Raw genomic sequence first — 16,758 nt, forward strand, 5'->3', positions numbered from 1 at the left:
ACTTTAAAAACTCAACAAAAATCCAAATGAATATTAACACACTAAAATCTTGTTAGCCCATTCCTTTGTTTTTTTTTTAACATACAATATTATCTACACTAAGGGAAGGTGGGTAGGTTTAATCTCACAATGGACTAGTAATAATGTGATTCAACTTCGACTTTGGCAAGAATCAAACATAAGAATACTCACTTATAAGTGGAGATGAATACCACTATACTGTAGTATTAAGTAACTCATTCCTCTTTTTAATCCAACTACTGTCATTTGGAGTGCATTATGTGGTCCAATTTTTGTTTTATTTTTAATTTTTGTTACAAGCACAGAAACATTAAGGAAAGAAGGTTTGAACTCATAACCTAATGAGTTTGAAATGCCCTATGTACCAGTTCAATTCACCACTTACCTATATGAACCAAATTAAGAACTTCATATAGTTTTCTCTTTCTGAATTTTCAACTTTTTAATCCTCTTAAAAAGCTTTTTATATTAATTTATATCTATGGAGAAAATCTGCCCCGAATTAATTTTATTGTCATGTGTTGTCAGTCTTGCCTTCAGTCAAGAAAATAGTGCCCTGCTTTCCAACGGAGGTAGAAATTATGGCACTAGGACACAACAAAATTATCAAAAATTGTACCTTTCATTTATAGTTCTACATAGGTGTTTGCCTTTCTTCTCATCATATGTTTGGGTTCCGCACCGAGAGGAAGAAATTCAAACCGTTGGTGTCATAGTCACCTATTGACCCCACCCTCCCTCCGGTGCTGCTGCTTTCTTTCTTTCTTATCTTCAAGAACCTGTTATCCTTTATTTTGGAATCTATTTTTAGCTAGGCGATGCTATTATGGACACATTGATACATCACACTAATTACGTCACAAACATATCACATCACTAATTAATGTGAATCACTGAATATAAAGAACAAAATATAACCTTCAAAACAAGAACTCATAGCCCTGAAGAAAAACCCTTCCCGCGTTCCCGTCTTTGGCCTTGTAGTCGGCAGTAATCTTTCTTGATCTCTTACTTCTTTTTCTCTCTCCAATTTCATTCGAGCAGAGTCTTTCTGGTTGTAATCACTCTCTCGCTTTGTCGATGAGAATTTCATGATTGTGGTCGTAATCATGACTTTGAAATGTGTGACCTCTTGAATTGCTTTAAGGATCACATTTTTTATATGTGTTCTTGATTATATTCTTAATGAAATTTCTTTTGATAAAAAAAAATGTGAATCGCGAAATAAATTTTCATCATTTACGAACTGTCACTTTTTATAAATTAATTTGAGACCAGGAAGAATCTGGCGTAATTATTTTTGATAAGCAATGCAAGTTGGTACATTTATATTTGCATCCAGGATTATGATTCACACACCCATTTATGTTCATATACAACAGTAAAAAAAATAAATTTTCATTTTATACAAAACACCTATCTAACCTTCAAAACATTTAAGGGTAAATGCATTTTGCATCCTCAAGTTTGAGTGCAATTGCAATCTCATATATCATCTTTATAATTCATACACAAAATTATAATTATGTAGCAATGTCTTACATCCGTTATTCATTATGTTTTTTGAACTGTTAAATTATGACTTGGCTATAATAAACTTATATTTATGATGATGTGCCATAGAAGACTTGAAATAGGGAATTTCATGCCCATATTCAGGTACCAGGGTTGGACTCTGGTACATGGCGCTCTGGGTAAGACGATTCTGGTAGTGGTGCCAAGATGTTAGCACTAGCTTCTCCTTGAATTTTGCTTCTGTTCAAAATATCTTGGCGGTGGCGAGTTGCCTGATAATTGGAGGCTCAGAGAAGGTGTTATATTTGGTGGCTAGAACTGGCTTTGCACTGGAAGATGCCAGAAGAAAATCAGAGGTACCCGTTCGAATATTCACGTTGCTAGCGCTTCTTACAAAAGCCTGTCATCATCAAAAAATAGGCATTTTAACAAAATGTCCATTAAAATTGACATAACTTCTCACTTTGATCCTTGACAATAAAAATCAATAGAAGTGGTCCATGAGTTTGGTTTGACAAAAATACCTTAAAATGTGGTCATATGGTCGTTCATATGACAATTTAACAAGAATATTAACAGATTTTTCACGAAATAACTAAAATAATTTAGGGTGAACAAATTCATGGACTACTCGTATCGATTTTCATTATCAGTTACCAACATGAGGAGTTATACCAATCCTAAAAACTATTGTGGCTAAAAAGTCACGGAAATTATTCACGTGCCTCTTAAAACATAACGATCCTAGAAGTGTCGTTTTTCTATAGAGCTGGGCCACACTTATCTGCTAAATTCCGAGATGAACATGGTTATAAATAGAGGCACTGGGCAGCAATGAACTGCACGGAACAGCCCACTAGCCCTTGTTCATAAGCCATCCTTCTGTGTTCTTCCTTCAGCTTTTTTCCCCAGAGCTAAGCTAGTAAGCCATTTTCCATCAACCATGCTAGGCATAGCACAAAATGTGGTGAGCAAGGTGACCTCGGCGGTCGCCACCACTGCTCAGCACATTGAGGGTGAGCTCAGCCTCTTCACTATGTCCGACACCAAAATATTAGAGCTCATTTATGCAACCCACGTCCATGAGGACGACTCCTTTGATGTTGATTCTCTCTTCCTTGTCACTGAAACCATCATCAAGCATTCGACCCAGATCGTTGATAGCATTGTGCAGGTATGAGATTGTGTAACATCTCTATGTTCTTCCGCGAATTAAAAGAGAAATGTTAACTATAGTCGCTTAAACGCTTAATGAACGAGGTAGCGCTTGCTTAAGAAGCTCAGAATAGTCTGTGTGTTTATATTGGGAAGACTGTTAGTTAGAGTGAAACGTAAACTAGGGTCTGTTAACTTCAATTTCCTACCTGACAATAACTAGTATAGCTCTTAATTGCGATGGCTGTGCTAGATTCCCTTGCATTTATTAAAAATAATACTATGGCACTTGATATTTCAATTGGTTTTGTCCTGAAAATTGGAAGAGATGAAGTGGGTAAGTGACGTTTCGTTTGAGTACTTGACATATAGATCCAACGATTAAGTAGTCGTTTTCAGTCCGATCTGAGGCAGCAAATTAACCTAAAGGGGCCCTGGTTCCCAACACTAACGATTTGCAATTTGATAGCTTTTTTGGGGGCATGCTCGAAAAATACAAAAATTCTATTGAAAATAGAATAGTTATGGATTTTTAACCATTAGGTCTTAGTTTTTGTCCAAATATCTTACAGTTAAAAATTTAGAATATCGGATACTCCGAAGCAGCATAGAAGATCCCCTAAAAGCATTGTCGAATCGGGAGTTATTGCACTAAACCAAAAGAAGGAAATAATTAACTTGATCTAGAGTCATAGTTCTAAAATATGTTACTGCAAAATATGTAGAAGGAAAGTACCATTCAATACCTATGGCATGTTTTATTAGCACCTCACGTTTTGTTCAAATTATTAGAACATTGGATTTCTGCATCATTAAAAAAAATTTGAAAACTATTTTATGTCTAACTTTTTATTAGAAAATATTCCTTTTCCGTTAATGAAATGTAGAGAATTTTTTGTAATAATTTTATCAGAACACTTTTCTTATAATTAAACTTAACTTTTTACCTTGGGAAAAAATTAATTTGGGACTGCTCTTAGAAATTGATTTTCTTAATGAAATGTAGAGACTGCTCTTAGAAATTTGTTTTAGATAAAAACATGGTAAATGTTCCACCTCATAACTTCAAACGAGCTATTTTTTTCCAAAACAAAATGAGTTTAGAGCCTTTTAGTACATTAAGGTAAACGATTACAAGATTTACAGTACTACGAACACAGAGGTTGGTATGTTCCATTTTTAAGATACCCAGTCTACCACAAAAGTACTCATCACAGTAGACATTATTGAGCTGGACAAGTTGTTTCACCTTGATGTTTTCTTTTGATTTATCTTCTTTGGCACCTTTTTCTCCTTAGGTTACAATACAGCTCTTGAACGCTGACTTCTGGACGTTTCCTTCTCCTATTGATACTGATAATGTTGTTGCCTCTGGACCTCTTTAATTTTGTATTTAACAGAAGAGCCACATACAATTCTCTGTTGGTAAATCGGACACGTATAAATTAAAAGCTTGAAAATGATTTTATTAATAATAATCTTCACTAAAATTAGAAGTTTTAAAGATTTGGAATCCAAATCATTATCAAAAAGTAAAAAACCAAATGTATAATATTACTTCTTTCTCCAACAATATCTGGTTTCTTTTTTGGGACTAATCCAACAATATCTGATTAATGAAGTGATTAGAAGTAAGAAATATCTTGCAATTATATTACTGAGCTGAGTTTAATTTTAAGTATCAGCAAACTTCCAAATGGTGAATAATTACTAGTGACTTGTTGCAGGGCACCCAAGTACATGTTGAAACCATTGATGAGAAGCCCCCCAAAGCCACCTTCAGTTCTCCATTGTGCACTCTCAAGTCCATTGGCTGTGAGGTCATTATTTACAATATTGCATAACAAATTGAATAATTCTTAATTTTCCTTTCATTTTTCCAAAAAAAAAAAACAATTCTTATAGTTCCTATAAAAAAAATCACGGGTTTAATTATCTTCAATTTCTTTCAGATGTCATGCAAGCCACCAGGTGAAGAAATTGCCCACAAGTCAACCTTGGCAATACTCAACAAGCTCTCAACTTATTCATGGGAAGCCAAGGCAGTGCTGGCCTTTGCAGCATTTGCTTTGGAATATGGAGAGTTCTGGCTCCTTGCCCAAACTCAACAGAGTGACCTACTTGCTAAGTCCGTCGCAATCCTCAAGAGAGTGCCAGTCCTTCTCAAGCCCACGGACCTCCAGAAGCGCAGGCAAGCTATTGTCGAACTCAACGTCCTGATCAAGACCACATTGCAAGTGATTGAGTGCATCTTTGAGCTTGAGAAGCTTTCTGCTTATGATCCAAAGGATGTGCCAGCATTGGCAATTGCAATGGATCACATACCGGTCGATGTCTATTGGTCTATCATAACTATTTTTTCTTGTGCAACTAAGATCACCCTTCTAACCAGTGATGAGTAAGTTCTTTATTTCCAAACCAATTACCCTGTATAAGTATATATTTATGATCATTACAATTTTAAAACAAGTAATATTTATCTGACTTGGTTTCCTGCGTTGTAGAGAGAAGCCATATGATTTGTCCCAATTTGCTCAAAAAATCCACTACATCCTCAACAAGCTTAAGATACAATTGTTAATCTGCAAAAAACAGATAGGTGAGTACTTGAGTACTTGTACTGTTGTACACATACATGTTACACTTGATATGCATTGCTGAAAACTAAGTGTTTTCTGTGTAAAACAGAGGAGGCGGAGACGTACCGGAAGCTGAGGAAACTTTTTCAGACCCCTGCCGAAGTTATGGAGGTTTTCAAGGCCTTGATTTTCACTAAGGATACCGTGCAGCCAATTATTGATGGTTCGACTAACAAAACGGTTTGCTCTCATAGCACGTTACTACTCTTTGATAAATTTTACTATTACCGTTTGTAGTGTATGTAGCTAATTAATGTAATCATTGTCATAAATTTTTCAAACAGGTTAGCATTGATGTGCTGAGGAGGAAGTATGTGCTTTTGTTCATTTCCACCCTTGACATTTCTGATGATGACATTTCGATTGTCAAACCAGTTTATGAGGGGACAAAGAAAGACGATAAGTATAAGATTGTGTGGATCCCTATTGTGGAGCAATGGACTGATGACCTACGAAAGAAGTTCGAGGTCTTGAGGGCCAAGATGCCATGGTACACTGTGCAGTATTTTGCGCCTGTAGCCGGCGTCAGATTCATCAAGGAGGAGTGGCACTTCAAGGGCAAGCCCGCTGTGGTAGTGATGAACCCGCAAGGCAAGGTGGAAAATACGAATGCTCTCCACTTGATTCGGATTCATGGAATGAAGGCATTTCCTTTTCATAAGGGAATAGAAGATACTCTCACAAATGACAAAGAATGGATCACTCCCATTGTGAATGATATTCACCCAACCATACAGACCTGGGTAATTAATTCAATTCATTTTTCACAATTCCACAACATTACAGCACCAATTTTAATTCAAATTTGTGGGTATAATTTTTATTTCTTTGTTCGAGCAGATCAAAGAGGAGAAGTACATCTTCTTCTATGGAGGCAAAGACAATGACTGGATCCAGCAGTTCACAAAGAAAGCAACTACCATTGCCAATGACCCCTTCATCAAGGAATTGAAGATCAATATTGAGCTATTTTGTGTTGGCAAGAGCCCGAAAGGCGGAGAAGACCTTGGAATTCTCGGGAGATTTTGGAATGGAATTGAGAGCTTGTTCTTCACCAAAGTCAACAAGCAAACTGACACTGTGACCAAAGAAGTCCAGAAGCTGCTTTCCTACAAAAATGAGGGTGGATGGGCTGTGCTTACTAAGGGGTCCACTGTGGTGGTGAGTGGCCATGGCTTCACAATCTTGAAGGTCCTTGACGACTTCGACACATGGAAGAACTTCATAAAGGAGAAGGGCTTTGAATTCTCGTTCAAAGCATACTACGAGAAGGTGATTCAGACTATGAGGCACTGCTGCCGCCTTGACATCCCGAGCGTTGCTGGAAAGGTCCCGGAGACCATGAAATGCCCAGAGTGTCCTCGCACCATGGAGACATTCGTGAGCTACAAGTGCTGCCACACTGATTCTCCCATCAACGCGCATCATTGAAGGGTTTGCTGTTTTGAGTCTACGAGGTCATCTTATGACTATACTACGAGGTTATGAACTTATGCGTTGTGTTTGTGTGGTTCGTAGTGTCGTCCTTGGGACTTGAATAATGGGCATTTTCATTATTATGTAATCTGATGATGCCTACCAATCTGAGTGGTGAGTGTTGTGTGATGTGTAAGTGTGTCTTACGATGCAATGTTATGTTTTAAGTTTAATGTTTTCGTAGCACTTTTCGCCCTCGATCTCATGGATATTTCTTTGAATTTATTACATTGACATGATCAATTGACCTGGTAAATCCAAGCATGATATTATTTGGTGGTTTTCATTTTTTAGATATGATTATAAATATAACATAGAATTGGGTTCTATTATTTAGGTGCAATCTTTACTTATAGAGAACAACTGAAAAAGGTCATACGACCGACGAAAACTCATCTAACCCAATAGCAATTAGCTAAGATTGAGCAACCTTCTCATGCGTGAGCCTTGAGCCATATTTAATTGATCATCACCAATTTAATGCAGGTAGAGTATCTCGAACATAAATGGGAAAAGAACGACAAATAGAAAGCATTGTTGGATTTATTTTAATCAAATGATTGTAAGAGGTAGTCCTTAACATAAGAAACTTATTTAACACTTAAATAAACACACTGTTGTAAACATTCCTAGAATAAGTATGATTGTGTAAATCCTAGATTAGATTTGATTCTAGTTATCCTTTCCTATTACAACTTGTATTACTTGGAGGAGAAGGAATATCTTCTCTCCCTTTACTACTATAAATAAAGGCACAATGTAGGAGGGATAACAACACACACATTCCCCTACAATTGTACAAACACACATCTCTCTTCTCTCTCCCACTGCCGCCGGCCCTCTCTATTTTGTTAGATAAAAATAGACCACAACACGTTATCAGCACGCTCCTACCACTGCGCTTAGGAATCTGACGTTGGAGATTTTTTTCTACATCAAACCAGTTCATCCATATCATCACGCAATCAGGTTCTTTCCAAACAACGACTTTTAACTCGATATTTTGCAAGCCCTGATAGCATGAACATTCACCATGATGCATGACCCAACTTTACGTTTAACGTATTTTAGATTCTACATAAATTGTGTATGCTTCATAACCAAAATTGCTACAATTATGTGAATTTGATATTTGTCATGAATTGAATCTTACATATGTACATGTATTGAAACTATTATTTGCATATGCATCAAAATAAATATGTGATTCATTGAATTATACATGCATATAATATAATTGAATTAAAAAAAAATAAAATAAAATTTTTGCGATTGGGGAATTAGGGTTCTTCGAACCCGTGCCTTTGCATCACGCAAGGCTACAATGCAACCAGGCCCGCAGCCTGCGATGGCTAGCCCATCTTCTTGCAAGGCATGCAGCCTGCATCCCTATGCTTTCCCGAGCCGAGAGCCCGATGCCCATCGCGTCCCCAGCAAACCAACCCGACACCTTTCATGGTGTCCATTGGCCACATCATGGCCTGCAGCCATTGCTTTGAACCTTTGGTTCACGTCGACGACTAGAAGTCGTCCCACATTTCAAATTGAACTGAGATTCACCGGAATCTCGTCGGATTTTTTTAATTCGATTTCAATTTTTTTAGGCTTTTATAGTTGTTGATACGTTGAGATTTCCTTATCTCCGTGGTTGTCCACGACAACCGTGACTCACTCTGAGCTCCAACAACCTCGACACGACCACCTGCAGTGGCGCCGTCCACCTTTTTCCTGTTTTTTTTCCTCTGCCAAGCACACCCAGCATGGCTGGGATTTTTTTTGGACCTTTCCCCGAGCCCTATCCGGGCTCTGTCTCTCAGCCCCATATGAAAAAAAAAACAAATTTTTGCTGGATTGAGGCAAGAGACACGGGTTTCAGACAACCAATTCGGGTTCATGCCAGGGCGCTCAACCATAGAGGCAATCTATCTCTTACGAAGATTGATGGAAAGATATAGAGATAGGAAAAAGGATTTACACATGGTCTTTATAGATTTGGAAAAAGCGTATGATAGGGTCCCAAGAGACATTCTTTGGAGGATTTTATAGAAGAAATGAGTACGAGTAGCATATATCCAAGCTATAAAGGATATGTATGAAGGAGCAAAGACTGCCGTAAGAACTCATGAAGGACAAACCGAAAGCTTCCCCATAACTGTAGGATTACATCAAGGCTCATCCTTAAGTCCTTACCTTTTTGCGTTGGTAATGGATGAGTTAACAGGACATATTCAAGATGATATTCCTTGGTGTATGCTTTTCGCAGACGATATAGTGTTGATAGATGAAACTCAGGAAGGGGTAAATGCGAAGCTTAACCTTTGGAGAGAAGTGTTGGAATCTAAAGGTCTTCGCCTAAGCCGATTAAAGACAGAATATATGGAGTGCAAGTTCAGTGCAAATGTAGGTCAAAATGAGTTGGGGGTAAGGATCGGAGATCAAGAAATACCAAAGAGCGATCGTTTTCGCTACTTAGGATATATCTTGCAAAAGAACGGAGAATTAGATGGAGATCTCAACCACAGAATACAAGCTGGATGGATGAAGTGGAAGAGTGCATCCGGCGTGTTGTGTGACCGTCGTATGCCACTAAAGCTTAAAGGAAAATTTTATAAGACGGCAATAAGGCCGGCGATGCTGTATGGCACAGAATGTTGGACGGTGAAGCATCAACACGTACACAAAATGGGTGTAGCGGATATGAGGATGCTTCGTTGGATGTGTGGGCACACGAGAAAGGATAAGATTAGGAATGAGGATATCCGAGGTAAAGTAGGAGTAGCCGAAATTGCAGGAAAATTGAGAGAAAATCGGTTACGGTGGTTTGGACATGTGCAAAAAAGGCCTACTGACGCTCCGGTTAGAAGATGCGACTACGGGACAGAGGTTCAGGGCCGGAGGGGTAGAGGAAGACCTAGGAAAACTTTGGAAGAGACTCTAAGAAAAGACTTAGAGTATTGGGATCTAACAGAGGACATGACACAGGACCGAGCACAATGGCGTTCTAAGATTCATATAGCCGACCCTACTCAGTGAAGAAAGCTTTGGTGTATTTAACACAATACGTTGAAATGAAGCAAAGCTTATTTATTGATATCTCCGATAAGTTACAAATATGTACATATACATGAGTCAAAATAAACAAACAAGAGGGAGCCTTCACAAAGGTTGCTTAGGAGAAGTCTCAGCAGTCGGTAGAGCCCCAGAAAGAGAAGGCACCGAAGGGTGATCATTCGGAGCCTCAGTATTGACAAAACCTCAGAAGGAGGAGGCATCGGAGGTTGATCATTTGGAGCTTCATTACACGGTACAGCCCTAGAAGACGAAGACAATAAATGCCTTTGGAACAAACCCACAAACCTTTGATGATCAAGTAAAACCTGACCATCAGATTCCTGCATCTGGTCAAGCTTCATCTTCATGTTTGTAGCATAGTCATGTGCGAGCCTGTGCAATTGTTTATTTTCATGCTTGAGCCCTCTAATAGGCGCTGGGCCATATTAGACACAGAACCTGCATATTGAACATTGAGAGCTAGAGAATCCTTAACAGCCAACTCATTAGACCGTTTGGAAAGTGGTCTGTTATCTTTGGGAGTGAGAAGGTTCCTGGCCACCACCGCAGCAGTCATATCATTCTTCATCACGGAATCCCCAACGGTAAGCGGACCAGTAGGGGATAAGAAGGATGGGCGCCATATGTTGTCTGGAGAAGGCGTGGCTGCCTCTTCAACGAGGTTCAAGTTAAAACGACGGTCGGAGGGGCCAGCCATTTTCAAAGGTGTTGAAGAGAGAAGAGGTCGGACAAATCAAGATCTTAGAAGTGCAAGAAGGGAGCTTCTACTGGTGAAGATTCAAGTGTGCTTTGGAACTTAATGCCAGCCTCTATAAAAATCTGCACTCGACGGAGCTTCAGAAATCGAAGAGGCGCCTGCCCAGAAATCGAAGAGGCGTTTGCTTTCTCAAAAGCTGGGCTGCTTAGAGACCACGAGGGCCGATCTCAGAAATCGAAGAGGCGTTTGCTTTCTCAAAAGTTGGGCTGCTCAAAGACCACGAAGGCTGATCTCAGAAATCAAAGAGGCGCTTACTTTCTCAAAAGCTGGGCTGCTCAGAGACCACGAGGGCCGATCTCAGAAATCGAAGAGGCACCTGCTTTTTTCAGCCTTGTCAGCACCTGTCACATGCACATGAATCTTACTGTTCAATCATCCGCTTTCCACACGCACCATCAGCTCATGGGTACCACAGATAACTTTGCCAAAGATCTCTGACAAAGTTTAGACACGTGAAGCTTGCAGCTCCCACTACATCGCTATGACCAAGAAGGGTAAAAGAATAGCAAAGAAACAACATTAACAAATTTTATACACGTAAATTTTGAAGGTCTAGCTACCATATTATAACCTACAACGGTAAAGGAACAGCACAGCTGCTGGATAATTGGAAAGTCCTTGTGTGTCAACCTCTGTGCTCTGTGGCAAGGTAGACTAGCAAACATGCCCAACCTTTACTTACATTCGAGAAAACACTCCCAACAAGATTGCTTGCTCCAAAATCGAAGAGGCACCGTCCTCCGAATCTAGAGAGCTAGACTCCCAACATGATTACTTTCTCAAAAATCGAATAGACACCGCTCTCCGAATCTCGAGAGCTAGACTCCCAGCAGGATTGCTTTCTCCAAAATAGAAGAGGCATCGTTTTCTGAATCTCGAAAGCCAGATCCCCGACAGGATTGCTTGTACGAAAACCGAAGAGGCAACGCTTTCTCAACTTCGAGAGCCAGATCTCCTTGGATAAAACTTATCTGTAATCTTCACACGCAACATCAGCTTTCCAGATACCACAGACCACTTTTTCAAAGTGCTCTGACACACGTGAAGCTGGCAGCTCCCACTACCGTGCTATGACCAAGCAGGGTAAAGGAATATCATTACTACTTGTTGTTAGGGAAACTCCTATATATGTCGACCTCCATCCTCAACGGACAGGCAGACCTGCAAAAATGCTCAACCCTTCCTCATATCTGAGATGGCACTCCCAACGAAGCCTCTCAAAATACTCAGCTTTCTTTCCCCCCGATAATACCTCTGCCAACAAGCTACACTAGAGCAAGAATATCTCATATCATCAGGGTTAAAAGCAAGAGTATCCCATATCATGCTTTTTCCCTGTCTTTTCCTTTGGCCTTGTTCTTACCTGCAAGACAAGGAGAAAGAGAGCAATCAGTCAGCACTTGGAATCAAGCTTCCAGTCAGGAACTGACTGCCTGGAACCCCTTACCTGATTACTTACCTGGCATTGCTCTCGAGTACCCATCTTCAACATCTTATGCTTCCAGAGAAGATACCACATCTGCCTGAGGAACAGATAGGGAAAGTGAGAAGGATACAAGGAAGCATGTGGAGACAAGCGTAACAGAACACGTGCCGATACATCCACTACTTTATCAAAAGCAAAAGTATCCCATATCAGCAGGGTCGAACGTACTCTAGATTTGATGGACGTGTTTTGACCCTCAAATTCTCCAGTTGGCCTTATACTCTAGAGGACACCAGAAAATCCTCCAGCCTAGTTCAAGAATAAGCCTGTGGAAAGTTACTTCTTCAAAAGCAAAAGTATCTCATATCATCTATTCTCCTTTTCTTCTCTTTATCCTTCATGATGCCTGCAAGATAGGGAGAATAAGAACAATCAGCCGGAACTCGAAATCAAACTTCTGATCTATGATTGATTGCTTGGAGCTCTGATTGCTTACCTTGTTTGTCACCTCTTTCAGCAGATCCCCTAGCTTGACGACTTGGGGGACTCCTACTACATGGTTTGTATCGCGCTTGACCAAGCCTGAAACTACAAGTAAGCTTCAAGTGAAATTGATACATTACCTTGTGCATCTCCACCAGTTAAAGATACCACCCCTGGATGGAGGAAGTGTACTTCCAGAGAAGATGCCACATCTACCTATGAGACAATTAAGGCAAGTGAAGACGAGAGCTTGCACCTATGTCATTTGTACTAAATCATTCACTTGTACTCACTAAAGGAGAGCTTGAACCTATGTACTTGCGTAAACCCTTCACAATTAATGAGAACTCCTCTACTCCGTGGACGTAGCCAATCTGGGTGAACCACGTACATCTTGTGTTTGCTTTCCTGTCTCTATCCATTTACATACTTATCCACACTAATGACTGGAGCAATCTAGCGAATATCACAAGCTTAATACTTTCTGTTGTACCAAAGTCCTCACTGATTTTATGCATCAACAATCCTTAAGTCCTTACCTTTTTGCGTTGGTAATGGATGAGTTAACAGGACATATTCAAGATGATATTCCTTGGTGTATGCTTTTCGCACACGATATAGTGTTGATAGATGAAACTCAGGAGGGGTAAATGCGAAGCTTAACTTTTGGAGATAAGTGTTGGAATCTAAAGGTTTTCGCCTAAGCCGATCAAAGATAGAATATATGGAGTGCAAGTTCACTGCAAATGGAGGCCAAAATGAGTTAGGGGTGAGGATCGGAGATCAGAAAATACCAAAGAGCGACCGTTTTCGCTACCTAGGATCTATCTTGCAAAAGAACGGAGAATTAGATGGAGATCTCAACCATAGAATACAAGCTGGATGGATGAAGTGGAAGAGTGCTTCCGGCGTGTTGTGTGACCGTCGTAGGCCACTAAAGCTCAAGGGAAAATTTTATAGGACGGCAATAAGGCCGGCGATGCTGTAAGGCACAGAATGTTGGGCGGTGAAGCATCAACACGTACACAAAATGGGTTTGGACATGTACAAAGAAGGCCTACGGACACTCCAGTTCGAAGATGTGACTACGGGATAGAGGTTCAGGGCCGAAGGGGTAGAGGTAGACCTAGGAAAACTTTGGAAGAGACCCGAAGAAAAGACTTAGAGTACTTGGATCTAACGGAGAATATGACACAAAACCGCGCGCAATGGCGTTCTAGGATTCATATAGCCGACCCCACTTAGTGGGAAAAGGCTTTGTTGTTGTTGTTGTTGTTTATTTCCTGGGCTCGCCTGCTGCGGCCCAGACCGAAAAAAAAAAAAAATTTAATTTGGCCACATTTTAATTTGGCCCCGAAGACCCACATAAAATTAATTCAATTATCATTATACAATATTTTTGCATATATTTGTTGCATATTTGTTTGCATATATATTTGTGTTTGCCTGCAGGAATATATGAACCTGAAGTTCATAATTACTTTGAAACCCGAAGTTTCTTATAAACATGCCTTGTTTGAAAACCTGAAGTTTTCTCTTAAACATATCACCCATGAAAACCCGAAGTTTTTCATGCAAAATTAAACCAATACATGTCTATTAGAACCTGTATGTTCTACTCCTATGTGAATGGATTGATTTTTCTCCATTACACTAACCACATCTTGTCCATCTATTTGTGATAGGAACATGTCGAATTTGAACAAACTCGACTTCACCGCTTTGGAGGTCTCTGGAAGGAACTACCTCACTATTTATTCAAAAACACATTCAAAGTTCAGATGGAAAATAAAACTCATCATCTATCTACTTGTAAACCCAAAGTTTTTTTGTTTCCCTCTCTCAATACAAAATAAAGTAGCCTTTTTGTGTTTCTAAATTATTGAGTTTGAAGTGTTTTTCTAAGTATAATTTTATCGATATCTTACGTGTGAAAATAAATAATTTTCTTACATGAAGTTAGGGTACTTTTTTTTACGTCGCCCCGCACCTCAAAAATCTCTGGACCGGCCCTGCATGGGTTCTCTACGTCAGAAGATTGCAGCATTGGTGCCAAGATGTTTACACCAGCTTCCCATTCGATTTAGCATCTATCCAGAATATCTTTGTGGTGGCCAGTAAAGGCAACGCAATCCTCTTAATTGCGTACCTTAATCATTGGAGACTCGAATAAGGTGTTGTAGTTGGTGGTTGGAACTGGCTTTCCACTTAAAGATGCAACTGAAAATCGATGAAAGCCGGAGGTTTTAAGGTTTGAAGAGAGGCTGGAAAATTTCAAAGGTTTTCTACACTCAGAAGATTTGGAAGTTCTTTGAAAGCGGAAGAAATGAAAAAGAAAAGTTTGAGATATTTATGAAGGATATTTCGAAAGCGTCTCTCCGTTGAATCTGGGAGGACTCTTCTCGAGATTAGTGTATCCGATGGCCAAAATCACTCAGTAACACAACAGGTAGCTTTTCGTTTCTTATGCACACATGAAATGTAATCTCTCATTATTGTTGTCTTTATGGTACAACTCTCGAGATCACACGCCTAAATTAAGAATGTCGCCATTACCTCACAACGATAACGAGACCGAATTGCCACATGTCAAAGAATATCAAACAGTAGCTATTCTGATTGACTCTGAAAGGCATGGTCTTTGGATAATTATTCATCCTCACGCGAAATGCCCTTTCAGGTACATAGTTAAGACCATTTGTGGGACCATGAATTTTCTAGGGTTAGAGTAAAGCATATCAGAATACGCGTACCTCAGAAGTCTAGTTATAAACTCAACAGCTTTAATTGGATCACGCTACTCAAATGGACAAACGATGCCACCACATCGTGCTATACTCTGGATAGGTAGGCGAAGTATGCCGAATTCGCTAAGATCGACTATTCTTGTTCCACAAGACACTGAAATATGATCTAGTTGGGGATTAGCGGGTTTCCTATATTCTTGAAGATTTTTACAATTTAGGGATTGGTGTGGGCTGCAAGTAATCACACTCCTTAGAGAAAACAATATCTAACCCTAGATATCCTCTTGGATTCAATCGGTTTAATAAGGATTCCATATCCGAAAAGGTATCTCACCCGACTAGTGCAAATATCCTCATCTAAGGCATAACTCTGGTAACGCATATTACGCGATTCACACACAGTTTGCTTATTCTCTTTCCTACTATTTGAGCCTTAATATTGCTTACTAACTTGGTCGTTTGAGCCTTTAGCCGGTACCCTACATGTATCCAAGGTCTTGTTACGGTTGTTTGTTTTTGTACAAATAGCTAGACATGCGTAGCACCTCAATCAACAGCGAAGCACGAATTTGGTTCTGACAACGCTCATTAAATCAATTGAGTTGCTGATCATTAAATCAATGGAGTTGGCTTGGATTCATGCTTAGTATAATGTTTGAATTGCAAGGGATTCAATGTTAGCTATTCACTTCTTTCACTCCCCTAGTTTGGTCCCTTAACAACTTCAGGTGGATTGGCAAAAAGGTTTAGAGCGTTTTTGTCAAATGTCGTTTAAAGTTGCTTATATTTTCCGAGAAGGTAATCCACTACAAAAAAATATGACTAGTGTGCACAAAAAGTTATTTGTGCCCTATAAGGTCAAAGGGCACCAACTTATGTATCAATTGCCAAGACAGCTAGTGCTTGTTTTATGCTTCTGCACTTCTAATTTTCATTTTGTAATTGAATGTTTCTACAATTCTCTGCGAGTAAACAACCCCTAGAATTTGGAGATTTTCATTGCTTAATTGAAGTGAATGACTGTTACATTCTTTTGTATTTTTTTTGGAAACATGGTTGGTGGGTTTGGGTGTTGGGACTCAGGGTGTTAGGGAGAGAACGAGAGAGGTCAGACATGTGATGCTGATGGGGTTTAGGGGATGGGTGCTCATCGAATGGAGATGTTTGGTGTTTCTTTTTGCTTTTGGGGTGGGGTGGCTTCAGAAATATGAGGGACAAAGTTGAAATTTTTGAAGAATTTTTTGGATATGAGGTGGATTCATAACATTGTGGGGTGTGTATTGAACAACCCTTTTAAAAATTTGATTAAAGTTCTTAACTAATATGCACATCAGCAAGTGGATAAATTAAATGTCAATGTGCTCTCAAAATGCTATATACTGATTTCTCAATTTAGCCTTCTTGAGCATTTGGTTAGCTATTATCCGAATTAAATTGCTTTAATTTTAGGGAAGGTCAAAACAAACT

At 39.4% G+C, this 16,758-nt stretch overlaps 1 protein-coding gene across 1 annotated transcript; it reads left to right on the forward strand.

Moving 5' to 3' along the window:
* Positions 1–2,368: 2,368 nt before the first annotated feature.
* LOC126609009 (protein SIEVE ELEMENT OCCLUSION B-like) lies at positions 2,369–6,979 on the forward strand. The gene is made up of 7 exons (XM_050277035.1): positions 2,369–2,710; positions 4,419–4,511; positions 4,644–5,089; positions 5,196–5,290; positions 5,380–5,510; positions 5,615–6,073; positions 6,171–6,979. The coding sequence occupies exons 1-7, from the start codon at positions 2,480–2,482 to the stop codon at positions 6,759–6,761; spliced, it is 2,046 nt and encodes a 681-aa protein (XP_050132992.1). The 5' UTR covers positions 2,369–2,479; the 3' UTR covers positions 6,762–6,979.
* Positions 6,980–16,758: the final 9,779 nt, after the last annotated feature.

The sequence above is a fragment of the Malus sylvestris genome, chromosome 16, assembly GCF_916048215.2.
Source record: "Malus sylvestris chromosome 16, drMalSylv7.2, whole genome shotgun sequence".
In the NCBI taxonomy this organism is placed as follows: Eukaryota; Viridiplantae; Streptophyta; class Magnoliopsida; order Rosales; family Rosaceae; genus Malus; species Malus sylvestris.

What these genes read in the sequence shown, in the direction of transcription:
- LOC126609009 (XM_050277035.1), top strand. Translation starts at nt 2,480, where the DNA reads ATGCTAGGCATAGCACAAAATGTGGTGAGCAAGGTGACCTCGGCGGTC. An exon ending in TCAAGTCCATTGGCTGTGAG is followed by an intron (nt 4,512 to 4,643) that starts GTCATTATTTAC and finishes AATTTCTTTCAG; the next exon opens with ATGTCATGCAAGCCACCAGG. An exon ending in ATGGTTCGACTAACAAAACG is followed by an intron (nt 5,511 to 5,614) that starts GTTTGCTCTCAT and finishes TTTTTCAAACAG; the next exon opens with GTTAGCATTGATGTGCTGAG.